This window comes from Lissotriton vulgaris, unplaced genomic scaffold, assembly GCF_964263255.1.
Source record: "Lissotriton vulgaris unplaced genomic scaffold, aLisVul1.2 SCAFFOLD_6724, whole genome shotgun sequence".
In the NCBI taxonomy this organism is placed as follows: domain Eukaryota; kingdom Metazoa; phylum Chordata; class Amphibia; order Caudata; family Salamandridae; genus Lissotriton; species Lissotriton vulgaris.
Genome location: NW_028255684.1, coordinates 14,423 through 42,072, shown reverse-complemented (window position 1 = coordinate 42,072; position 27,650 = coordinate 14,423). Strand labels below are relative to the sequence as shown.

Below are 27,650 nucleotides of genomic sequence, written 5' to 3'. Positions count from 1 at the left end.
GCCATGAATGGATTGAGGGGAGAAGACGCAAGGCAGCGCCTCAACGCCTGAGAGGACGGTACCAGAAAGAGATAACCATCTGTCACCAGAGGATCTGAGCAACACAGCAGTCAAGAAGAGGACAGACCAGACCATTTCCATGATCCATGAGGGCCCATCATAAAGTGTCAGAAGGACACAACATCTACATCGACTGATGCTGCTGCGTGAAGTACACATGATGGTCTGCACCTGCAGAAAAATAGACTGAAGAGGACAACGCAGGGCAGGTCCGTGACACTGCCCCTGAACAAGACGACTGCGGACCAGGAGGAGAAGCAGATGACCGCTTACTACGTGCCTTTAAATTACTGACACTTGCAAAAGAACGCTTACTGCGTGCCTTTAAAGTACTGACACTTGCAAAAGGTGCCCAGGAACTGAGATAGAAGTGTCACTGTAGCACTATGCATTGCACAGAGACAATATTTGTTGGACACTTACTGCTGGTATCACAACAGCCTGCTGATATAATATTGATATCATCAAGATGTATCAATGTGACAATATATGCATTTTATGCAAAGACTGTGTAATGCCATCCAAAGATATGTAACCAATGTTTCCTACATATATAGACATATATATATATATTTTGGTTTTACACTAATGTTGGATAGGTATATCCAAAAGGGAGGATTGTTACAAAATATATATGAATATCCATATAAATTCATTTGCATGTACTTCCAAAGAGTTCATGATTATATAAGATCACATTAACATGAGGCCTGGAGCTCAAAATGGCTTCCTATCTGACCTTGACTGGACAAGCTTCAACAAGCTATTCTGTATACCCTAACAGGTCACCTTGCTTGTCTTGACTACATGATATGCAAATGTTACACAGTGCAGAGCCTTCCTTTCTGGTCTGCCCATATCTGGCTGTTTAGCATGGTGCAGACATTGCACATCCATGTCAGCCATATTTGGCTTGGTGCCTTATTCTAGTTCAGCTGAAATGGCACTTCATAGAGTATATAAGAACTAGAAACTTGTCACTCTGGGAAGAAGCGGTCTGAGAGCCCCTAAGGTAGCAGATCTAACTTCTTCCTTGCTAATTAGCAATGATGCATGCTTTTGGTACCAATAAATACATTTCACTCTGTTTCTGAGCAACCTGCTGTGTCTGGTGAGTTTCATTCATGATATGCTCCTGGGAGGGTGCCAGTATTTCCCCATCACCCAACCTCCAATTACCTTGTAATTATGTTCGCATTCACTGGAACCGATGAATACATTGTTATAATAACTAGTCTTTTCTCTATGAAGACAGAGTTTCCCTTTCCGTTCAAAATCCAGCAACAATGCAGGAGTAGCTTCGCCATCTGAGGTGCTTTCCATATTTTCTGCCCATCTAGGGATTCTATCTTTCTCATCATTTGCCTTTTTCTGAAATTTTTCCCTCCTTCTTTCTGCCATTTTCAAAAACATCTTTTCCTGCTCCTGCAAGGAACAGGTTAGATTAGCTTTTCTAGCTTCATTTAAGTCTATGTCACCTATAGTCAGGAAATATTCTCCCATATAACGGGTTACCTCGCTTCTAATATGTACAATGTTCAGGTTTCCTCTAACAGGGAGTTCTGAAAAGATTACGTCAGTGTTTGAGTAGTAATACTGTAAAGTGCCTCTATAAAATAAGCTTGCTAATATACTACAGGAAATTCCGTAGGTCAGGGGTAAATGGTGATAAGTCACACTTTCAGCTACAGAAGTAGGTAGCTTCATACAGACATAGCAGTCTTCTATTTCCATAGCTTCTACATAGTGCACTAAAAGATTAGCGAAGACATTCAACTGCGTTCTATTTTTCATTTTGTGGAAATGTAGTCCACCCTCATCTGATGCTTCTAAGTCAGGTCGTGTTTGTCTCAGTACAGCGGCATTGTCACGTCTTTCTACACTTCGTGGTGTTTCTTCAGTCTGTACAGCTTCCGTGTCTAGAGTCACTGGGTTAGTGGGATACAAGTTAGGGTCTTTACTTATCATAAAAGGTACAAAAACTGTTAATCCTATCCATATCACTATTAACATTGCTATACTACATAAGCATATTCTACAGCAGGTTTTACAACAGCTAAATTTGGATCTTCCATTTACACTTGAATCAGACATTGTGGCTTACAGGTGGCTTTTCAACCCCTCTTTGTTTCTTTTCACCAGAGGTTTGCTCAGGTCTATTTCAAGGAGGGTCTTCGTCAGAACTCCGATCAGCAATGGACTCTTCGTCGCTTTTGCCACTGGTTTCAGGATCGTCAATTTCTTCCAACACCAAGTAAGTCCATTCAGGACTCCGATACAGCTTGTTTTGTCTTTTTACACGTGAGCTTCGTCGGTTGGACTGGACTCGGGCTTCTCTTCTTTCACTGGCAGCCCTTTTTCTGTCTTCTAGTTTTTCTTCAACTGTCTTTATTCTTAGTCTCAGTCTTTTTATGTATCGGGGTTCATTCTTCTTCTTGAGGCTTTTAGTGGTCGAGGACACTTGGCCTTCCTCGTGAACTCTCTTGTTTTCGCTTTGCTGGGGCACTCTGGTTTCGGCAGTGTCTATTTCCCTTCCTGTCTGACTAGTTCCAGGTCTTTCATTAGTTTCTTCTGCCTGGTTTCTAAGCTGGCCTTGTTCAGGTCTAATTTGGATTTGATCTCTAATTTCAGGTACGTTGGACTCCACTTCCTGAACACGTTCGTCTATTTCTATCTGTTCTTGTTCATGCACTTCGACCCCTTGATTTTCTTCCGCATGAGCTTCAGCTTAATCACTATCTGTCCCTTTACAGTTTCTGGAGTTTCAGGAGGAGTGTCGATGACTTGGTCTGTCCCTACTTGGCCTATTTCCTGATCAGGTTTGATGTGAGTCTTGATGACCTGACCTTCGTCCTCTAATTCTGTCTCACCTTCACTATCCCACTCACTATCTAGGTAAGAATATTTTCTGGTTCGTATTGGATCAAGAACCTGGTCGTCGGCAGGGAACCATTCGACGTCTTGACTTGTGCTCGGTAGCTCGATGTCAGCGAGATCTGGACCCTCTTCTGGAGTCTCCTCAGCTGTGCTACCTTCAGCTCCAGTCGCGTCTTCTCCAGTTACCCGCTTCGTGTGACTGGCATGGATCCACTTCGGTACGCCAGCACACTTTACAGCAGTTGTGGTGACAAGGATCACTTGTCTTGGCTTTCCCCACTTTGGTCCAAGGCAACTCTTCCGGGTGTGTTTCTTTAACACCACCCAATCACCTGGTCTCAGTTTATGTGCTGGAGTTGTAGGCCATTCGACAGCAGTCTCTCCAATCTGGTGAGAGATAGAACGCACTTGGTCACCCAGCTGCTTGCAGTATTCTAGCACCAAATCATCAGAAATACTTAGCAGTTTGTGTCCAGGCACCCATGCCTGTCGCATCACTCTTCCCATTAGTACTTCATGGGGGCTCAGGCCTGTTTTTCGGTTCGGAATACTTCTCAAAATCATCAGCACAAGGGGCAGAGCTTCTATCCAGTTCATTTTGGTTGAATCACACATTTTTGCCAGTCTGGACTTGATAGTGCCATTCACTTGTTCAACTATTCCAGAAGCCTCTGGATGATATGCACAGTGCAGCCTTTGCTCGATCTTAAATGCTGTACAGAGTTCTTTTAGGATTTCGTTAGAAAAATGCCCACCTCTGTCTGTTTCAATCGTCTCTGGAATTCCAAATCTAGGTATCAGCTCTCTAAGTAATAATTTGGCTACAGTTATAGCATCATTTTTCTTTGCTGGGTAGGCCTCCACCCATCTGGAAAACAGGCAAACTATGACCAGGACGTATCTGTATCCTTTGCACATGGGCAGCTGGATAAAGTCCGCCTGCATCCTGACAAAGGGGCCTTCTGCCTTTCCAATTGTACTTTGTTCCACTACTGTCCTCTTTCCTGCGTTGAACTGCTGGCACACTAAACACCTCTGGCAAAGGTTCTCTGCTGTGTTCCTGAATTTTGAGTTATAAAATACTTTTTCAAACATACGACACATGGCATCCCTCCCAATATGTGTGTCCTCATGTATGATCCTGGCAATTGGGGCTATCAGACAGTCTGGTAATACAGGCACACCAATTTGGTTAACGACAACACCAACCTCGTCCCTTATTCTACATTCATCCTTCTCCCATCTGTCCTTTTCTTCCCTGTCTGTTGCCTGTTGTAATTCTCTCAATTCCTCCCATGTAGCTACACTCTCAAACACCATAAGTTGGCAGCTGCTTCCACCTCCCCACAATTTTATTTGGAGGGACATTTTGTATCGGGCACAGTATTGGGCGATTTGGTCAGCGTACCTGTTTCCGGCAGTCACATCATCATTTCCAGATCTGTGAGCCGCACACTTGACCACAGCCAATTCTTTGGGCAATTGAATTGCTTCCAGTAAGTTCTGTACCACCTTTCCATTTCTGATAGGGGTACCTGAGGAAGTCATGAATTCTCTTTGTAACCATATTTGGCCGAAGTCATGAACAACCCCATAACAGTACTGGCTGTCAGTATAAACAGTTACCCTCTTGTTTTTCCCCTGCTTGCAAGTTCTTGTCAATGCAATTAGCTCAGCTACTTGTGCAGATTTTATGTCGCATAGGTAAGACGCTTCCAGGGTTGTTTCCAATGTGACTACAGCATAGGCAGCACTCAGACCTCCATCCTCATGTCTTAAACATGAGCCATCCACAAACATCATAAGATCCTCATCAAGTAAGGCCGTTTCCTTGATATCAGGACGTGGCTTGGTGCTAAATTCAGTTAAGTCCATGCAGTTATGCTCAACTTCATCTTCTGCTTCTATATCCAGGGGAATGGGCAACAGTGTTGCAGGGTTCAGTACATTACACCGGGAAATGATTACATTTTCGGCACCTATAAGAATTCTCTCGTACTTAGTCAGCCGACTAGGGGTGAGATACTGAGTCTTGGTTCGTGTCAGTAAGATCACGACTGAGTGTGGAACATATACAGTGACAGGATGTCCCATGACAATATTTTCACTTTGTTCTAGACTAGCGCAAGTAGCAGCTACTGCTTTCAAGCACCCGGGTAATCCAGCAGCCACTGGATCCAATGTGGCCGAGAAATAGGCCACGGGACGCCTATTCAGCCCTTGTTCCTGCGTTAGGACTGAGAGCGCACAATTGTCTCTAGTGTCACAGAACAGTTCGAAGTTCTTGGAATAATCAGGCATTCCTAATGCAGGAGCTGAGCACAGACAATCTCGCAATTTTACCCAAGCGGTCATGCTTTCATCGTCCCAACTAACTGGGTCCTCCACTCCTTTCTTGGTCATTTTTATCAAGGGCTTGGCTAGCACTGCAAATCCCACAATCCACTGTCTGCAGTACCCTACCACTCCTAGGAACATTCTTACTTCTTTCTGGGTTCTGGGTAGTTCCATAGCTTGAATTATTCTGATCCTTTCTGTCGTGACTTTCCGAATTCCTTTTTATATCTGGTGCCCCAGATATTTTACTGAGTTCTTGCAGAACTGTAACTTGTCTGGAGATACTTTATGTCCTCCTTTCCCCAGCTGATTCAACAAGGCAATGGTATCAGTGACACAGTCCGTTTGGCTTTTAGACGCCACCAAAAGGTCGTCTATGTACTGCACCAAAACAGACTCCCTGGGCAGTACTAAAGATTCTAGGCATCTTTTCAGGATCTGGTTGAAAATCGATGGACTTTCGGTGTACCCCTGGGGGACACGATTCCAGACATAGACATGGCTGTCAAATTCAAAACTAAAAAGAAATTTGCTTTCGGGATGCAATGGGATAGAAAAGAATGCATGACACAGGTCAATAACAGTGAACCATTCCGTATTCCAAGGAATCTGATACAGTATCACTGCGGGGTTGGGCACAATGGGACAGCAAGGTACAACAATTTGGTTTACCTTGCGCAGGTCCTGCACTACCCGGTACTTTCCGCTAGGCTTTTTAATTCCAATTATGGGTGAATTACAGGGACTGCTCATCACTTCCTGTATGATGTTTGCTTCGAGCAACCTGTTTACTTCAATTGCAACTCCAGCTTTTACTTCTGCACTAATTTTGTACTGTCTGGTTCTTGGGTAAACAGCATTTGTTTTTATTGCTATTTTAACTGGGTCTACATTTGCCATTAAACCTACATCTCTTCCAGTGAAATCCCATACTTCAGGTACCACCTTTAGCTGCAGTTCCTCAGGTAAGTCTTTAATGGACAGGAGCTTAATCTCTGTGTCGGGTCTTACTAACATCAATTTGTACAGGCCATCTTCATCTGGGGTCTGAATTTCGACGCCGTTTGGTGTGCAAAAGATGGTACAATTCATTTTGCACAACAAATCTCGTCCTAACAGGTTCACGGGACTGGAGTCACAGACCACAAATCTGTGCATTTCTTTGAAATTCCCTATGGAAATCTCCATTGGTTCAGTTACCGGAGTACTGATTATCTGCTTTGAAACACCTACTACTTGGATAGCTTCTCCCGAGAGGGGTAGGTTAGGAACATCCACTGTTCTCACAGTGGAACGGGTAGCACCAGTGTCCAACAAAAAGGTGACGTCTTTTCCTTCAACCTTTCCTTCAATGTATGGTCCAGTCTGGTCTACCGGTAAGGAGGCGCCAAGTACGCACTCCTTGTCCTCCCCCCTCAGGCCCCGTCAATCTTGATCATCACAAAGGAAAGAATCATTTAACAAGAACTGTGAAGCTGCTGCACTTCTCTCATTCTCTCCTTCCCATACTTCGACCCTCTCATTCTGCTGAGCCTGATTCTTATAATTTTGTCTAGGAGCGCGAGGCAACGGAGGCTGCTTTACCTGTTGTTGGTTCTTTCGGGTCCCCTCTTTCTGCACCTGTGGATTTAAACCATTTACGGGGGCATTACCAGCCAGCAAATGTGGACAGTCGTCTCTCCAATGCCCTATCTGACCGCACCAGTGACAGGGGAACTTCTTCATAGCCTCTTCTCGACTCATTTTTACCCGGGGCTTCCCTCCTCCCCCAGCAGTGGGATTTTGTGCATTATTATTATTATTCAATTTCAAGCAAATTTTTGAGAAACTTATAACAGCACTCCTGTGGGCTAGTAATTCTAACAGTTAGGGCATAAGTTGTGGACCCTCAATGTATCAAACTCTACTGCTCATAGAGTATTTCAGAAAGAAACAAGTGACAAGGTTATATTCAATAAGAGATATCAAAACAAAAGGGTTTCGCGATATAGTCCACTTATTTTGTTTTCTTCAATCTTTATTCTTTCAATTCCATAAAACAGATGTTCCCAGCAAAAATAGATATCACCAACACGTGTTTCGCCCTACACAAGGACTTTTTCAAGGCGGGAAAAAATTTCAAACAATGTACAATGTGATAACAAGTTAAAAAACATATATACAATGTGATAGCAACTTTTTTTAAAAACACATATATATACAGTGCATTTATATATGCTAACATTGTATCCAATATACGTGACCCAATACCACACCAGATGTTGTATTTTATCTTGTGATACATTGTATCACACAATGGCATGTAAGATAGTATAAGCAATATTTAAAATATAACACAGAAATATCCCAAATGCCAGAAGGATATCTTTACGTTGGGGAAAGATCCCTATGGGGCGAAAAACATTACGTGTAACAAATATAATCCATATATACAGTTAAAACATATATGTATATATACACACCCACCATGAACACGGCGAACTGAGATATGTATTGAGCATCACGTTTTCAACAGAATGAGCCGTGATTTAGGGATGAAAACTTAATATCTGAGGAGATAGAGCACAAGAAAAATCCAAATTAGGAAACTCAACCTACCGATACATGTGTCCAAACAAACAACCTGTATTACTAAGGCCGCAAAGAAGCTGTATTAGATTAGCATGGTTTTAGTAAAGCTTGATAACTAGATATAGAAATAAACCCATAGAGTTGGTTTCAAAGAACAATCCTTTCGTGCCTAAGAAGATATAAATGACGCACGTGAAGACTACGTAATACTTATGTGTATAATATACACTTACAATTCCATAGATGATGCTGTCAGTGCGCATATTTAAAAAAATGTAAAGCACCCATATCTTAAGTAATTGGGATGCCAATCAACTCACCCAAAATATATGTGGCAGAGTGAGAGGTGGAGCAAAAATGCGAAATAGGGAAAGTCTTCCGGTCTGTATCAACAATTCCGGTAGTCAAGTACGACCCAGCTCATAAGCTATTGACGGACAAGTCAGGAAAAAGAAAAAGAAGCGTATCACACAATGCCCAAAAGTAATTTGAGGCTCCTATATGCTAGCACAACAAATAAATGAACAGTAAACCCGGCTACTAAGAAACGTTATGCTAGGTGGAACAAGCCTGACATATTAAGAAAACAAGTTTGCAAATCCCTCTCTGAGACATCAGAAATTCACATTTAGCCATGAGATACCCGCACATTGTGTACGATGTAAAGCAGCAGAACTCACATAAGGTACTAGGTTAGTAATGCGAGAAAAAGCAAGTATATCCTGTTTAAATACACACACAGGTATATTAGTGTGTCAGCCTATGTGTTAATTGAAACATCCATAATAGTGAAATGCCAAAACTCACCTAGCTATATAATATACGATGGGTCAGTACACGTCTGTTTATATCTAGTTCATGAAGACGAACACTCGAAAGTAAGCCGGTGTTATTTGAAAAGTAGAGTTTACAACCATGATAAGTTGGTGCGCTGAAACGATATAAGTAAAATGCCAAATAAGTAACCGGACTATCCCTATTAACCAACCGGTACCATGCATTCCAATAACTAGTGGGCGCTTACCATAAGTCAAGTTATCGCATTTCCTCACCCAAACGGTCTCCGTATCGCGAAACAATGTGAGTCGAAAAGCGGCATTTTATGCTCTGGCCGCTAGATTGAATGCGCCGCCACCCACATGGGCCACTAGGTAAGGGAAACTGAAGAAGGACTAGCTCATACAATAACAAACTACCCGAGTGGAAATGGCATCCATATTTGAGTGTCGGGGAGGCGCAGAAAACCGATCGATGGAAGTTGATGCGACAAATATGCGCATTTTAAAATACAGCAATGGAATTTTATCTTTGGACACATGCATCAGTTGCGTTAAGTTCCTAAAAAGTTTTAATATTTCGATACATTAACCCGAATAGTTTTCAGTTGTGGTAAGCCCGTGACAGACATGTTGGAATGGGCTTCAGTCAGAATTGAGAACATAGTAGGGCTTATTATAAGCATTTACCACCAAGAAAAGAACAAAGCATGGTTTTGTTAATAAAACAGTATTGACCTTAAGGTTAGTATAATATACAGTGCTTCAAAATATTACAGTAATTGAGGTGCATAGTTTTTACAGATGATTGCACATTCGTATAGAAGTAAAAAGATATATGTATTAACATCTACAAATGTACATGAAGGTAAACAATAATCTGAATACAATTGGTAATCTAGTCTTTAAGAAAGACATGAAGCTCGCGGTCAATGTTAAGTCCCATATCTACCGCTCGTAATTTAATGAGCCATTGAGATTCACATTTTCTAAGTGCACTGGTTCTGTCCCCTCCTCTCGGATTGGCTTTTACCTCAGTAATACCATGGAATTTGATCGCAATTATTTCAGAACCAGCATGAGCTGTATTATAGTGAACTGCCAAAGGATAGCTTCTGTTACAATTACGGATAGCTCGTATATGTTCTTGGATTCTTTCTTTGAGAGGTCTAGTGGAGCTCCCAACATAGATTAGGCCACACTGACACACTATGCAATATACAGTAAATTTTGTATTGCAATTTATGAATTGATCAATCTGATGAGTTTGTTGGGAATTGTACTTGAAGCTTTTCTTTTTGTCGTCAGCAAATTGGCAGACACAGCATTGGGTGCATTTAAAGAAACCTTTAGGTTTGTTTGGAAACCATATGTTCGCGTTTCCTGTTGGTGCAGGTTCTTTAATTATAGAGGGACTGATTTGATTCCTAAGAGTTTGTCCTCGTCTGTACACAATTCTAGGTTTATTAGTAAGATAGGATTCCAAGTCTGGATCCATTCTAAGAATGCTCCAATGTTTATTAATTGTCTTGTACACCTGATTGCTGTGAGAATTAAACTGAGTGATAAAAGCTACTTTCTCTGTAGTTGTTTTTTTATTCCTTTTCTTAGGTTTCTTTTTAAGGGTTTCAGATCTAGCCACTTTGTTAATACGATCATGTGCTTTGTCTAATATTGCCCTATCATATCCTCTCACTGTAAAGCGTTCTTTTAGGTTACTTATCTCATTTTGAAAATCAGTTTCACGGCTGCAGTTGCGACGCAATCTGGTCATTTCACCAAATGGAATTGCAGTAATCTGAGAAGATGGATGAGCACTGCTTGCATGCAGTACTGCATTGCAAGCAGTACTTTTTCGATATAATTTACTTTCCAATTTATCATTGTTCACAAATAGAGTGATGTCCAGAAAGTCTACACTGCTTTTGCTGTGGTGTGAAGTGAAGCTAAGATTGTATGTATTATCGTTAATGTACATAACAAACTGGTTAAGCGATGTTTCGTCGCCTCCCCATATTAGAAAGATATCGTCTATAAATCGACACCAAAAAATGATGTGATTTGATAATTCAGGGGGACCATTTTTCCAAATGTGGAATTCTTCAAAGAATCCCATATAGATATTAGCAAAAGAGGGCGAAAATTTGGCCCCCATCGCTACACCTAAATGCTGCTGAAACCATTTTTTGTTATGGACAAAGTAGTTGTTATTTAGGGCAAAGCGGGTAAATTCCAAGATCATTTCAGTATGATAATATAGGGTAGCATCACGTTTGGCAAGAAAATAAGTCAGGGCCTCCATACCTTTATCAACTGGAATACTGGTGTATAGAGCACAAACATCTAGTGTCACCAATAGAGCATCATCCATCCATGTCAAGTTTTCTAATTTATTGAGGAGGTCTTTAGTATCCTCTATGTATGAGGGCAGATTGCGTACAATGGGTTGTAATGTAATATCTATATACTCAGAGATATGTTCTGTGGCACAGCCAATTCCTGACATTATAGGTCTTCCCGGTGGTTTAGTCGTACTTTTATGTATTTCGGGAAGAATATATATGTAAGCTGCCATAGGATTCGGGTTATAAAGATATTTAAGTTCTGCATCGGACAAGACCCCTGTACTGTGCCAGTATTTTAACATTTTCTCCAAACGGACATTGACTTCAGATGTAGGATTGGCTGCAATGCAAGTTTAAGAGGTGGTGTCCATAAGTTGTCTATCTATTTCTGCAAAATAGTCACTTTTGTCCATGAGGACGATATTACCTCCTTTGTCGGCCTCTCTGAGGACAGTATTGTCATAACCACATAATTGTTTAAGGGCTCTCCTTTCCTGAGTACTTATGTTATCACATTTTGTGATAGATGACCATTTGAATTTGTCTTCTAATTTGTAGAGCTCTGCTGTAACCGCTCTGAAGAAACAATCAATCAGATTATCATGTGGAAGTTGTGGAACAAAGATAGATTTGTTTTTCAAACCACTACTTGTTGTAAAATTATAATCAATACCCAAATCCATCATAATGTCATGTATTCCTGGTGGATTGTCTATGCTGTCATCAAGTTCTAATAGCATTTGCACATTTTGTATATCTTTGATAGATTGTCCACTTTCAGCTACATTATACACAGGAATAGTTGACACTTTTTTATTTGCATCAAAAAACTTCTTTAATTTTAGTCTTCTAGTAAATTTGAACAAATCAATATGTAAAGAAACAAAATCAGGTTTGGTCATCGGACAAAAATTCAAGCCCTTCTTTAAGACATTTTCCTCTACAGTGCTTAATGTAATAGAAGACAGATTTATAATGGACACATCATTAGGTTCAGAAGGACATGCAGCAATATGACTTATATTGGAAATATCAGTATTTTCCACTACTTTCTCTGTACACGTGAGGCTGATCTTGTCACCCGTTTGCTCTCGTCTGTTCCTGTTCTTTCTCCCACCTCTTCTGGTTCGTTTCCTGTGTTTTTTCGACTGTATGTCGACTTGGTTCCCTTGCGGAACCTCTCCAATTCTAATAAAAAAGATGAACCAGTGTTTCCCACATCAGGAGTTACATTATTAGGTGAGATCTCACTTCTAGTTTCACTAAATCCGCTGGCACAGCTGGAGAGATCAGAGTTACTGGCTGATGTGGTCGTATCAGCTCTCTTCTCTGCCAAAGATGCTGTACCTGATCTGGGCTTCACTTCATCAAACTTTTTAGCGAAAGTGAAAATCCTTCCATTACGATAATCATTTTCGTCCCTCTTAAGTTTTCTGAATTTTTTGTTCCTAATGTAGATCTGATGAGAGTTAAGTATTCCCTTAAGAACGTTATAGTTTTTTTCTGTGTTTTCTGGTAGGTTTAATGATTTTATCTCCTCTTCTATGGCCTCAATTTCAGTCAAAAGTTTAGCTCTTTTACGTTCTGCATGTCGGATGAGAATGTCAATCATCCCGAATGAAGAGCCAGAAATTAGCTTTTCCCACTCACTAAGAAGGTCCGGATCAAGATCCTCAAAGGTCGGGAAGATTATTACACGTAAACCCCTAGGGATTTGTTTCAATTCTATATACTTTTTTAAGGTGGCCAAATCCCACCATCTAGAAAGTTCTGCTTTACGGAGCCTTTCTAGTTTCACAAATAACTGTTTCAAACCAACAGGTTTGTCTTCTACACTCGTAGTCGGTTTGGATTGAACCCCCTTGTCATGAAAAATGTCGTTAAATAATTTGTCTCTGTCATCTGAAAAGCTAGTCATTCTAAATATTGAACGTCTATTGATATTCTGAATCTGTGGTCAATCATGCACAGTTCACGTGTACAGAGAAAGGAGTGGTGCAGGGCACACTTATAATAATCACAAAAAGATAGGTGGTAGTGTTCCCAAAGGGAAACGTCCGCACACACTCTGCAAAACAATCTTATTATTTCTATATTTAGTACACATCAAATCGTCTATTTCTTATAAGAAAAGTAATAGTCAATAGGGTGCTACAGAAACTCAAGGCACCTACCACCTGAAGGTGCCGTTAGTTACACACTAGCCCACAGGAGTGCTGTTATAAGTTTCTCAAAAATTTGCTTGAACTCATGTGACACACTTTCAGTGTGTAACTAACGGCACCTTCAGGTGGTAGGTGCCTTGAGTTTCTGTAGCACCCTATTGACTATTACTTTTCTTATAAGAAATAGACGATTTGATGTGTACTAAATATAGAAATAATAAGATTGTTTTGCAGAGTGTGTGCGGACGTTTCCCTTTGGGAACACTACCACCTATCTTTTTGTGATTATTATTATTCAATTTACTTAACTGTTTTTCTTGCTGTTCAGCCAATTTCACTTGTGCCCACATGACTTTTTCCTTTAAGGCTTTCTTCTTGTTTTCTATCTCATCCTCGCAGTATTTGGCATACTTGAGGACATCATCTATGGGCTTACCTTGCCAGCTGATTTTATTATCTCAAATCCACTGGGATATTTCAGGTCTTAATCCTAACACGAATCGATAACTGAAATGGGTCATGTCCTTCATGTCCACTTTATCAATTCCACTGTAAGTTTTGAACACCTGCAGTAATCTTTCATAAAAGGAGTGGACGGTTTCATCGCGCTCTTGGGTAGTTCTATCTATCCGGGTCCAATCAGTTTCCTTTGCGGGCACCTTTTTCTTCAAGTATTGTATGACTTGATCATACTTCCTCATTACCTCAGGTGAGGGAGCTCCGGTTTTGGAGTCTCTCTCATATTCATCACTGGGCCAATCAATTTCAATTTTGCATTCGGTCCACAAATCTACAGGCACCACAATGTCGAAAAACCCATCCAGGTCTTTCAGAAGACATTTCTGAACCTTTATGAAGCGTTCGACCTGTCTATACCAGTCAACTGGTTTCTCCCGTAATTTCGGGAAGTCATTAGTAAATGACACAATATCTTGTCGGGACCAAGGGACATGGACATATTTTCCCCCAGGTACTTCTCTCATGGGACATAATTTTTCTGCTGGCCCTACTTCTTTCAGTACGTATTCTGAAGCCGTGGGTTTAGCCCTACTATCTTACTTTTTCTTTGCCCACCGGGTTTTCCATTTTTCTACGTCTCCCCATTTCTGTAGTATTTTCAGTCATTCTTTTATTTGGGTTTGTTTCCCTGACACATTCATGTTCTCTAAGTCTTTGTCCGAAAAATCCGCTCTATAAGGTTTCTGAAGGACTTTGGAGCGACTAACATCAATTCCCATGTCAGCGGCAGTGTCCATTAATCTCTCATGGAGCACTCTGGTGTTCCTGGTAAGGCTTTTGCTGATAAACAGTAATTCTTCCTCACTAAGGGTGTTCAATCTGTCCAATCCCACATTACCGGCCATAAGTTCCTCTATTTCTATCCTTAGTCTATAGATCTCTAAAGGTTTGGGTTGAGGTGTGTCCCTTGGGGTATCCTTTTCTAACTCTTTGGTCCATCTGTCCAATTCTTCTGGAGTTACCACAGTGGCACTCCTGACCCCCGAAGTTGTTTCAATCAGGACCTCTTTTGCCCTACCCTGATTCCTTGCCCTTGGCACACTTGTTCCAGGTTCCCCTATGGGCAGATCCATTAAAGAGATCACAGACTCACATTCACTTTCTTGATCATCGACTATGAGCGGCTCTTTTCTTGGGGGTGGTACAATTGGGGTGATAATAGGAGTTCTTGGACTAGTCAATCTATCCCCATAAAGAGGTATGGCGGGACCAATAGTTACTGGGATAGTCAGCGAATCCGGACTGGGATTTATCTGGGCTATGGTCTGAATTAAATCATTTTGCTGTTTAATCAGGGCTTCCTTTTCCCGCTCTTGCAAAACCCTTCCTGAAGAATTGTCATGCATCACTTGGGGTACCAATGTAGGGTAGATACTTGGGGCAGTCGGAATGACCAAACTTGGTCGGTCTTCCCCAAAAGGTCGGTAATTTGGGACCGCGGAACTAGGTCTGCAAAACCCATCGCTATCACTGGCTTTACTCTCAGTACCAGTTACATCTGTCTCACTGGCCATCCGACATCTAGGATATTTAGAAAACGGGTTTTGGGAACTCAAAGAGTCTGGCTCTGCAACATAGGGGGGTGGATTTTTCATCAATAAATCTTCTAGGTGTTCATCTTCGGAGTCCCCCATAGCCATTAAGTGGCGGGTTTTCTCCGTACATTTCCCTTTCCCTTGATCGAGTACCCCGAACATTGGAAACAATCCCTCAACCATCATGTTCTGTCTCCATTGCTTCATCTTTTTCTCTTTAGTTTCTTTTTGGACCTTTGGATAACATCTACTCAATCCCTTATCCATTCTGGGTCTGTCTCGTTCTAGGGCTTCAATTTCCCATTCCTCTAATGCTTCGTATTGAGTTAATCTGGGTCGGGGATGTAATTCATTCATTCGGGTTCTTAAATTAAACAGGATTCTGCCATTAAAGGTACCATCAAGGGGAAATGCTAAGATCCCATCATCTTCCGTATATTTTACCCAATTCTCCAACCATACGCAGGTATGATACCCTTTATCAAACATCATTAGGGAGGCGGGAGTATTTGGTGGAGGAATGATCACACCCTCCCTAGTTCGTATGGGCTTGTCTTTCTTGAAATAGTTCTTAATCTTGTCGGCAAGAGACAATTTTCTCTTAACTCCGTACATTATGCGCGGTCTACCTCGTAGAATCTGTTCCTTATAGAAGCCTAAATTCTGTGGATTAGGTATAAACTCAGGATACCACATACACCTTTCCAAACTCTTCTCAAGCTCCTGTTGATTAATTTTGTTTACTTTTGTGCTTCCAATGCTAACGCGACTTCTATTTCTCAACAACCAATCAGCACTGTGATTACAAAAATTCCTATCCAATGGGTGCGCGGCCTTTCGCGAGACGAGGTCTCACGCTCCGGCACTCACCCCTCCCTTACAATTTCAGCTTCACTACACACCCGCTGTCTTGACCAATACCAGCGCGGCACGGAGTGACGTCAGGGCAGCCTTCCGACTGACTCCCTCCTTTACAAGGTAACGGAAACTTTGAAATTTTCTTAAAGTGCAAGTGCTTATTTTAGTTAACAATATATAACGTTCGCCGCTGTGTCTGAGTGTTCTAAAAAGAAAGAAGGTTTTCCTCTCACTACAAGTAAACCACTTCTGTCTACTTTTCATTCACTTCGGATAGACTTCTCTGCCTAACCTTTCACACAAGCAATATAGAACCTGCTACTCCTCTGACTTATCCACTTCTTTCCGGGATATATACTAAGTCAGGCTTTCACCAGCGGACTACCTTGCTTACCATTCAAGCTTTGGAGACCCTATTACTCCTTCCACATGTGACCCTTACTAGGTGATATCACAATGGAAGTTTTACACAAAAGGACTCGTAGCTATCATTTATTCAAATACAAAAGATCCTAATTAGCGCTTCCAGTTCTACCTAACCACACACTCATTTTTTTTCCTCCTGACAAGCGACCTCTGTGCGAGATGGATTCTACTCACCATCCGCTATACAATTCCCCGGGGATTTCAGACTACATAAAACACTTACGGACAATTCAGTTAATATTACATATAGCAGCAATGTAAAGCAATCATTTAAAGCGTTTTATAACTTTTTCAACACCCTTTTCGAAGCAATGTATTCAATATAACAGCATTGAAAACTAGCAGCACATTTTTATTTTCACGGTTTGTTTATTAGCTATCTTATCTACCTATCTTAACTAGTCCTAACCATACCTCTGCTACCAGAAAATTACTGATAGTGCGCGCAGGTCACCCGGGTCACTAGTTTACCAATTTCCACGCACTGGGCCCTGGCGTGCATATGACAACTGTGTTTGCATGAACCGGGTGAATCTTTCCACGCTACTATGAGTAATTCAGGGGGTGACTCTCTCACCACTTACTATACATGTACCTGACTTACCACAGGCATATTCCTCCTGATGGATCAGGAGCTAGCAGTGGACAGGTAACAAGATTCCTAAAAAGGAGTAGAATACCTTACACATTCAGTACATTTAATGACACTTGTGATGTTATAATAACCACAGACACCTGATGGGTTTTCAAAGTTTTATATAGAGAAGTTTAGAATGAATATGCCATGAGTATAAGCCAAATACAAATCAGAACATCAATAATCAGAATCAAAGCCAAAATGTAACTATGGATTAAGGCAAGCACCATAGAGTACTGAGGAACACTACAGGGTATGAGCATTAGGGAACATGCTATTCAGTACGAATTTAAACTAAGACAGGGGACGTGAGAAGGACCTACTATGTGCACTAATATTTAAACAAATTCCTAAACCTTATGCTATTCTTACTAAGTTCACAGCAACCATACTAAAGGGAAGGGATAATGGAACAAGCTAAAGTAAGCAGTCAGTTTTAATAATATCCTAAAGGTAGGGAAAAAAGTGGAACATTACTACTAAACAATTGCATAAAAGTCACTTTCAAAAGGTGATAGGGAAATACCACAGGCAAGAGTGCTTTGTTAAGAAGAGGAAAGGTAAGAGTAAAGTTAGACAGACACCCACACTGAATATTTACCTAGGACGGGAATGAGGACCAACCCTGGCCAGGGGTCAGCTTGGGAAAGACGAGGACAAGGACCCTCAAGGATTCAGAATGCCAGTAGGCGAGCAGGTACAGCTCAGGACAGTCAGGACAGGATACTCCTCAGGATTTGGGTCAGGACTGGGCTCATCAAAGGGCACGACCAACACCTGCAGCCTTGGATGCAACGCCTGCGTTACTCCCTCTCTGCACTGAATCCGCCAGTAACCCCAATTGGGTTTTCGAATCTCCCAGCAAAGTGCTCCGCCAGCACTTAGGACTAATTTCCACCCCTTGGAGTTTGTGGAAAATACGGACAGAGTGCTCCGCAGCGCTCTGTATCAATCACCTATAGAGTTTGTAGGGTCAGTGACAGGTCTGCTACTCGGACAAGTCGGACAATTTCTCTAAGCTAAACTAGACTAGTTATACTTTTCTGGGACCCCCAGACCACCCACAAATGTTGCAAGTGACAAGGTCCCAACTTATGATTGGTCAGGAGAGGTGGTTAGGTCATTGTCACCTCCTATAATTCTGTGTTCCCATATTTAATATTCAAATGACATTACCCACCCCTTACATTCCTGTTCCCAGGCATATGTGTGGAAGAGGACAATAGAGCATACAGTAGAAAGAAACAAATGTTGCATTTCAGGTGAAATTCAGCTTCTCCTCTCTGGGTCATGAGGCAGGTTCCCAGGAGCGTCTCAGCTTCGGTAGCCAGCTGGCTGAGTTCCACGGATGCAAGACCCGGTCCTCATGTCAGGTGACCAGGTCCACACGGGCTTCTAAAATGGCGCGGCTCCCCAACTCCCAGGCCCCCAGATACGCAGTACATGAAAAGTAAGCGAAAACAAATTAGAATCACACGAAAAAATGAATACACTGTATACCATGAAAAGCTTTACTGCTCCCCTTACTTTATAATATCTATAGCATTTAGGGTTAATGCGGGAAAGACAGATATGCAGAAGCAGCGTGAGCTAGCAGAGAGCATGGTTAAAGACAAGCGGCCATATTTAGCAGTAATGCGCATGAGCGAAAACATCCCTCCAAATTGCGAGTGCGTCACATCACGTGGGTATGACCGACGCATGCGCAGACTGGATTTCTGCGAAGCGGCCATTCTGTAATATGCAAGCATGGTTAAGATGAAAAAGACACATAGGCAAGCCTCCTAGGGACACCCGCGTGTTGGGGAAAAGGTGAGATAAATGACAGACAGGTTGAATTAATATGATTACGAGTTAGGCGAGGTTCATGAATGAGAGCAAGTCGCTTTACGTGCGAATCCTTGCTCCATCAATCCCCTCTTTGATGATATTTACTATCATCACCATAAATGGAAACAGATGCCAACTTCATTCTTTCATATCATTCATTTCAATCTCCACAAACTTGTTGTTGAGCTTTCTTTCCGCATCCTTATTGGGATGAAAGCTTTTAGCTCTCTTGTAAATTTCGTTTTTCAATTCTTCCAATTCTAGCTCATCAACATTACGCTTCACTCCTCTTTTATTCACAGTATATTTCTTCTTGCATTTTTGACATTTACAACAGATAAATATGATCAGTACAACCACACCTATTCCAGCTATTGGCATCAGTATTTTCCACAGAAGATTTTTGCCTAAGTTAGAGAACCAACTACCTACAGAGGAGAGACCATCAGTCAGTCTCTTCCAGGCACTATCAACCTCTAATGGTTTGAGTTCTTTTTCCAAATTAGTTATGTTCCTTACATATTTCTTAATTTCGACACTCTTGTCAGGTATGTAGGTGCAACAATGTTGCGCCTTCAGCATCCTGCAGAATCCGCCCTCTTTTGCCAATAAGGTGTCAAGAGCAAGGCGATTCTGTAAAACCATTGATCTGATCGCAACCATTTCAGTATTGACCAGCAGGAATCCAGCAGCAGTGTCAGTTGATAACCGATCCACTACTGTAGACAATTTGCAGATTCGGTGAGTATTCAGAACTACCCCCATTCCAGGTATCAGTGCACTAAAAATATCACCTATTATTTCTCCTACACTTTCACGTTTACTACGCGCTAAGCCATTAGTTTCTTCATTGCTTCCAGTAGCGTCGTTCACATGGTATATTTTCGGGAAAACAATGCCAAAGTAGCAGCTCCCATACCAGTGATCCGGTAATTTGAAATAAGCCTTGTTTCCACATATATAATAAATTCCGGGAAACACAGGTTCTGACCCATTTTTGAAACCCCAACCTCCAATTACCTTGTAATTATGTTCGCATTCACTGGAACCGATGAATACATTGTTATAATAACTAGTCTTTTCTCTATGAAGACAGAGTTTCCCTTTCCGTTCAAAATCCAGCAACAATGCAGGAGTAGCTTCGCCATCTGAGGTGCTTTCCATATTTTCTGCCCATCTAGGGATTCTATCTTTCTCATCATTTGCCTTTTTCTGAAATTTCTCCCTCCTTCTTTCTGCCATTTTCAAAAACATCTTTTCCTGCTCCTGCAAGGAACAGGTTAGATTAGCTTTTCTAGCTTCATTTAAGTCTATGTCACCTATAGTCAGGAAATATTCTCCCATATAACGGGTTACCTCGCTTCTAATATGTACAATGTTCAGGTTTCCTCTAACAGGGAGTTCTGAAAAGATTACGTCAGTGTTTGAGTAGTAATACTGTAAAGTGCCTCTATAGAATAAGCTTGCTAATATACTACAGGAAATTCCGTAGGTCAGGGGTAAATGGTGATAAGTCACACTTTCAGCTACAGAAGTAGGTAGCTTCATACAGACATAGCAGTCTTCTATTTCCATAGCTTCTACATAGTGCACTAAAAGATTAGCGAAGACATTCAACTGCGTTCTATTTTTCATTTTGTGGAAATGTAGTCCACCCTCATCTGATGCTTCTAAGTCAGGTCGTGTTTGTCTCAGTACAGCGGCATTGTCACGTCTTTCTACACTTCGTGGTGTTTCTTCAGTCTGTACAGCTTCCGTGTCTAGAGTCACTGGGTTAGTGGGATACAAGTTAGGGTCTTTACTTATCATAAAAGGTACAAAAACTGTTAATCCTATCCATATCACTATTAACATTGCTATACTACATAAGCATATTCTACAGCAGGTTTTACAACAGCTAAATTTGGATCTTCCATTTACACTTGAATCAGACATTGTGGCTTACAGGTGGCTTTTCAACCCCTCTTTGTTTCTTTTCACCAGAGGTTTGCTCAGGTCTATTTCAAGGAGGGTCTTCGTCAGAACTCCGATCAGCAATGGACTCTTCGTCGCTTTTGCCACTGGTTTCAAGATCGTCAATTTCTTCCAACACCAAGTAAGTCCATTCAGGACTCCGATACAGCTTGTTTTGTCTTTTTACACGTGAGCTTCGTCGGTTGGACTGGACTCGGGCTTCTCTTCTTTCACTGGCAGCCCTTTTTCTGTCTTCTAGTTTTTCTTCAACTGTCTTTATTCTTAGTCTCAGTCTTTTTATGTATCGGGGTTCATTCTTCTTCTTGAGGCTTTTAGTGGTCGAGGACACTTGGCCTTCCTCGTGAACTCTCTTGTTTTCGCTTTGCTGGGGCACTCTGGTTTCGGCAGTGTCTATTTCCCTTCCTGTCTGACTAGTTCCAGGTCTTTCATTAGTTTCTTCTGCCTGGTTTCTAAGCTGGCCTTGTTCAGGTCTAATTTGGATTTGATCTCTAATTTCAGGTACGTTGGACTCCACTTCCTGAACACGTTCGTCTATTTCTATCTGTTCTTGTTCATGCACTTCGACCCCTTGATTTTCTTCCGCATGAGCTTCAGCTTAATCACTATCTGTCCCTTTACAGTTTCTGGAGTTTCAGGAGGAGTGTCGATGACTTGGTCTGTCCCTACTTGGCCTATTTCCTGATCAGGTTTGATGTGAGTCTCGATGACCTGACCTTCGTCCTCTAATTCTGTCTCACCTTCACTATCCCACTCACTATCTAGGTAAGAATATTTTCTGGTTCGTATTGGATCAAGAACCTGGTCGTCGGCAGGGAACCATTCGACGTCTTGACTTGTGCTCGGTAGCTCGATGTCAGCGAGATCTGGACCCTCTTCTGGAGTCTCCTCAGCTGTGCTACCTTCAGCTCCAGTCGCGTCTTCTCCAGTTACCCGCTTCGTGTGACTGGCATGGATCCACTTCGGTACGCCAGCACACTTTACAGCAGTTGTGGTGACAAGGATCACTTGTCTTGGCTTTCCCCACTTTGGTCCAAGGCAACTCTTCCGGTTGTGTTTCTTTAACACCACCCAATCACCTGGTCTCAGTTTATGTGCTGGAGTTGTAGGCCATTCGACAGCAGTCTCTCCAATCTGGTGAGAGATAGAACGCACTTGGTCACCCAGCTGCTTGCAGTATTCTAGCACCAAATCATCAGAAATACTTAGCAGTTTGTGTCCAGGCACCCATGCCTGTCGCATCACTCTTCCCATTAGTACTTCATGGGGGCTCAGGCCTGTTTTTCGGTTCAGAATACTTCTCAAAATCATCAGCACAAGGGGCAGAGCTTCTATCCAGTTCATTTTGGTTGAATCACACATTTTTGCCAGTCTGGACTTGATAGTGCCATTCACTTGTTCAACTATTCCAGAAGCCTCTGGATGATATGCACAGTGCAGCCTTTGCTCGATCTTAAATGCTGTACAGAGTTCTTTTAGGATTTCGTTAGAAAAATGCCCACCTCTGTCTGTTTCAATCGTCTCTGGAATTCCAAATCTAGGTATCAGCTCTCTAAGTAATAATTTGGCTACAGTTATAGCATCATTTTTCTTTGCTGGGTAGGCCTCCACCCATCTGGAAAACAGGCAAACTATGACCAGGACGTATCTGTATCCTTTGCACATGGGCAGCTGGATAAAGTCCGCCTGCATCCTGACAAAGGGGCCTTCTGCCTTTCCAATTGTACTTTGTTCCACTACTGTCCTCTTTCCTGCGTTGAACTGCTGGCACACTAAACACCTCTGGCAAAGGTTCTCTGCTGTGTTCCTGAATTTTGAGTTATAAAATACTTTTTCAAACATACGACACATGGCATCCCTCCCAATATGTGTGTCCTCATGTATGATCCTGGCAATTGGGGCTATCAGACAGTCTGGTAATACAGGCACACCAATTTGGTTAACCACAACACCATCCTCGTCCCTTATTCTACATTCATCCTTCTCCCATCTGTCCTTTTCTTCCCTGTCTGTTGCCTGTTGTAATTCTCTCAATTCCTCCCATGTAGCTACACTCTCAAACACCATAAGTTGGCAGCTGCTTCCACCTCCCCACAATTTTATTTGGAGGGACATTTTGTATCGGGCACAGTATTGGGCGATTTGGTCAGCGTACCTGTTTCCGGCAGTCACATCATCATTTCCAGATCTGTGAGCCGCACACTTGACCACAGCCAATTCTTTGGGCAATTGAATTGCTTCCAGTAAGTTCTGTACCCCCTTTCCATTTCTGATAGGGGTACCTGAGGAAGTCATGAATTCTCTTTGTAACCATAGTTGGCCGAAGTCATGAACAACCCCATAACAGTACTGGCTGTCAGTATAAACAGTTACCGTCTTGTTTTTCCCCTGCTTGCAAGTTCTTGTCAATGCAATTAGCTCAGCTACTTGTGCAGATTTTATGTCGCATAGGTAAGATGCTTCCAGGGTTGTTTCCAATGTGACTACAGCATAGGCAGCACTCAGACCTCCATCCTCATGTCTTAAACATGAGCCATCCACAAACATCATAAGATCCTCATCAAGTAAGGCCGTTTCCTTGATATCAGGACGTGGCTTGGTGCTAAATTCAGTTAAGTCCATGCAGTTATGCTCAACTTCATCTTCTGCTTCTATATCCAGGGGAATGGGCAACAGTGTTGCAGGGTTCAGTACATTACACCGGGAAATGATTACATTTTCGGCACCTATAAGAATTCTCTCGTACTTAGTCAGCCGACTAGGGGTGAGATACTGAGTCTTGGTTCGTGTCAGTAAGATCACGACTGAGTGTGGAACATATACAGTGACAGGATGTCCCATGACAATATTTTCACTTTGTTCTAGACTAGCGCAAGTAGCAGCTACTGCTTTCAAGCACCCGGGTAATCCAGCAGCCACTGGATCCAATGTGGCCGAGAAATAGGCCACGGGACGCCTATTCAGCCCTTGTTCCTGCGTTAGGACTGAGAGCGCACAATTGTCTCTAGTGTCACAGAACAGTTCGAAGTTCTTGGAATAATCAGGCATTCCTAATGCAGGAGCTGAGCACAGACAATCTCGCAATTTTACCCAAGCGGTCATGCTTTCATCGTCCCAACTAACTGGGTCCTCTACTCCTTTCTTGGTCATTTTTATCAAGGGCTTGGCTAGCACTGCAAATCCCACAATCCACTGTCTGCAGTACCCTACCACTCCTAGGAACATTCTTACTTCTTTCTGGGTTCTGGGTAGTTCCATAGCTTGAATTATTCTGATCCTTTCTGTCGTGACTTTCCGAATTCCTTTTTCTATCTGGTGCCCCAGATATTTTACTGAGTTCTTGCAGAACTGTAACTTGTCTGGAGATACTTTATGTCCTCCTTTCCCCAGCTGATTCAACAAGGCAATGGTATCAGTGACACAGTCCGTTTGGCTTTTAGACGCCACCAAAAGGTCGTCTATGTACTGCACCAAAACAGACTCCCTGGGCAGTACTAAAGATTCTAGGCATCTTTTCAGGATCTGGTTGAAAATCGATGGACTTTCGGTGTACCCCTGGGGGACACGATTCCAGACATAGACATGGCTGTCAAATTCAAAACTAAAAAGAAATTTGCTTTCGGGATGCAATGGGATAGAAAAGAATGCATGACACAGGTCAATAACAGTGAACCATTCCGTATTCCAAGGAATCTGATACAGTATCACTGCGGGGTTGGGCACAATGGGACAGCAAGGTACAACAATTTGGTTTACCTTGCGCAGGTCCTGCACTACCCGGTACTTTCCGCTAGGCTTTTTAATTCCAATTATGGGTGAATTACAGGGACTGCTCATCACTTCCTGTATGATGTTTGCTTCGAGCAACCTGTTTACTTCAATTGCAACTCCAGCTTTTACTTCTGCACTCATTTTGTACTGTCTGGTTCTTGGGTAAACAGCATTTGTTTTTATTGCTATTTTAACTGAGTCTACATTTGCCATTAAACCTACATCTCTTCCAGTGAAATCCCATACTTCAGGTACCACCTTTAGCTGCAGTTCCTCAGGTAAGTCTTTAATGGACAGGAGCTTAATCTCTGTGTCGGGTCTTACTAACATCAATTTGTACAGGCCATCTTCATCTGGGGTCTGAATTTCGACGCCGTTTGGTGTGCAAAAGATGGTACAATTCATTTTGCACAACAAATCTCGTCCTAACAGGTTCACGGGACTGGAGTCATAGACCACAAATCTGTGCATTTCTTTGAAATTCCCTATGGAAATCTCCATTGGTTCAGTTACCGGAGTACTGATTATCTGCTTTGAAACACCTACTACTTGGATAGCTTCTCCCGAGAGGGGTAGGTTAGGAACATCCACTGTTCTCACAGTGGAACGGGTAGCACCAGTGTCCAACAAAAAGGTGACGTCTTTTCCTTCAACCTTTCCTTCAATGTATGGTCCAGTCTGGTCTACCGGTAAGGAGGCGCCAAGTACGCACTCCTTGTCCTCCCCCCCTCAGGCCCCGTCAATCTTGATCATCACAAAGGAAAGAATCATTTAACAAGAACTGTGAAGCTGCTGCACTTCTCTCATTCTCTCCTTCCCATACTTCGACCCTCTCATTCTGCTGAGCCTGATTCTTATAATTTTGTCTAGGAGCGCGAGGCAACGGAGGCTGCTTTACCTGTTGTTGGTTCTTTCGGGTCCCCTCTTTCTGCACCTGTGGATTTAAACCATTTACGGGGGCATTACCAGCCAGCAAATGTGGACAGTCGTCTCTCCAATGCCCTATCTGACCGCACCAGTGACAGGGGAACTTCTTCATAGCCTCTTCTCGACTCATTTTTACCCGGGGCTTCCCTCCTCCCCCAGCAGTGGGATTTTGTGCATTATTATTATTATTCAATTTCAAGCAAATTTTTGAGAAACTTATAACAGCACTCCTGTGGGCTAGTAATTCTAACAGTTAGGGCATAAGTTGTGGACCCTCAATGTATCAAACTCTACTGCTCATAGAGTATTTCAGAAAGAAACAAGTGACAAGGTTATATTCAATAAGAGATATCAAAACAAAAGGGTTTCACGATATAGTCCACTTATTTTGTTTTCTTCAATCTTTATTCTTTCAATTCCATAAAACAGATGTTCCCAGCAAAAATAGATATCACCAACACGTGTTTCGTCCTACACAAGGACTTTTTCAAGGCGGGAAAAAATTTCATACAATGTGATAACAAGTTAAAAAACATATATACGATGTGATAGCAACTTTTTTTAAAAACACATATATATACAGTGCATTTATATATGCTAACATTGTATCCAATATACGTGACACAATACCACACCAGATGTTGTATTTTATCTTGTGATACATTGTATCACACAATGGCATGTAAGATAGTATAAGCAATATTTAAAATATAACACAGAAATATCCCAAATGCCAGAAGGATATCTTTACGTTGGGGAAAGATCCCTATGGGGCGAAAAACATTACGTGTAACAAATATAATCCATATATACAGTTAAAACATATATGTATATATACACACCCACCATGAACACGGCGAACTGAGATATGTATTGAGCATCACGTTTTCAACAGAATGAGCCGTGATTTAGGGATGAAAACTTAATATCTGAGGAGATAGAGCACAAGAAAAATCCAAATTAGGAAACTCAACCTACCGATACATGTGTCCAAACAAACAACCTGTGTTACTAAGGCCGCAAAGAAGCTGTATTAGATTAGCATGGTTTTAGTAAAGCTTGATAACTAGATATAGAAATAAACCCATAGAGTCGGTGTGGAGCGGGATTTAGGGCGGGCCGGAATAACAGGCGTGGAGGCCGTATGAAGTGCGCTATGATTAGCGAAAACTTTATTGTTCACATAAACGAAACATAGGTCGTGGAATGAAAGGGTCCGGGGTCGTAGAGATGAGGTATCCGGGGTCCGGGAGGGTTCCGTGGGGATGGTTACGGCTGGGCTGTGGTCCTCTTTTCGTCGTCGTGTAGAAGTGGTGCGTCCCTCGGAGGAAAAAGAGAACGGAAACAGGGCGGTTAGTTCAGAGGTCACAAGACTTCTCTCAGTTCTATCACCAGCACCTGGGTCGTGAATGGAAGGGATTGGATAGGACGTGATGGGGTTGGGGTTGCGGGAAGAGGTGAAAGGGTAGGGGTGAGCATAGGCGTGAACGAGACGGGAAATAGTGCGAAGTACTATACAGAGTCGGTGCACGTTTATACAGTGAAAAGTGCTTCAGGGCGCTATTTACACTATGTACACCTCTACCAGTGGAAATAGGGGAAAATGGTAACGAGTTACTCACATGCCCCGCCGTAACTCTCCTGTGAGTTACGGCCGCTCTCCAGCCACCTCCTGAGGACGCCACCAGTCCTCACACCAAACGTCTTCCTCGTCTGCTTCTTCGTTCCGGTCCTTCGGTCCTTCCGCTGCTGGTTCTCCGGGGTCTGCTAACTCCTGCCACGAGCTCGCTGTTGGGAACCCCGAGTCGTTTGGATCGCCGGCTTTTCTACTCTCTTGCCTGTATCCGGTCGAAGAACTTCCGGGGTTAGGCGGGTTCACTTCCGGTCCTTCGCTAGGGACCCAACTTCCGGGGTCATGGAGGGACGTTTCCAATCTGTCCCGATTCGGAGTTATCGGTGGAGCCTGTGGGAAGACAGAGAGACGAGTAGTTCCGGAGGGGTAAGAGTCCATAGCGTTCCGTTGTGCCCCCGATGTAGGGACCAAC

At 42.4% G+C, this 27,650-nt stretch overlaps 1 protein-coding gene across 1 annotated transcript in view; it reads right to left on the bottom strand.

Annotated features, from left to right (window-relative positions):
• LOC147659038 (uncharacterized) overlaps nucleotides 1-11,127 on the bottom strand; it is a 45,213-nt gene extending 34,086 nt beyond the window's left edge. The window contains exon 1 of the mRNA XM_086952023.1: nucleotides 10,926-11,127. Coding sequence (XP_086808149.1) covers nucleotides 10,926-11,127 — 202 coding nt within the window. The remainder of the gene's footprint in view (nucleotides 1-10,925) is intronic.
• Between the last annotated feature and the right edge of the window lie 16,523 nt (nucleotides 11,128-27,650).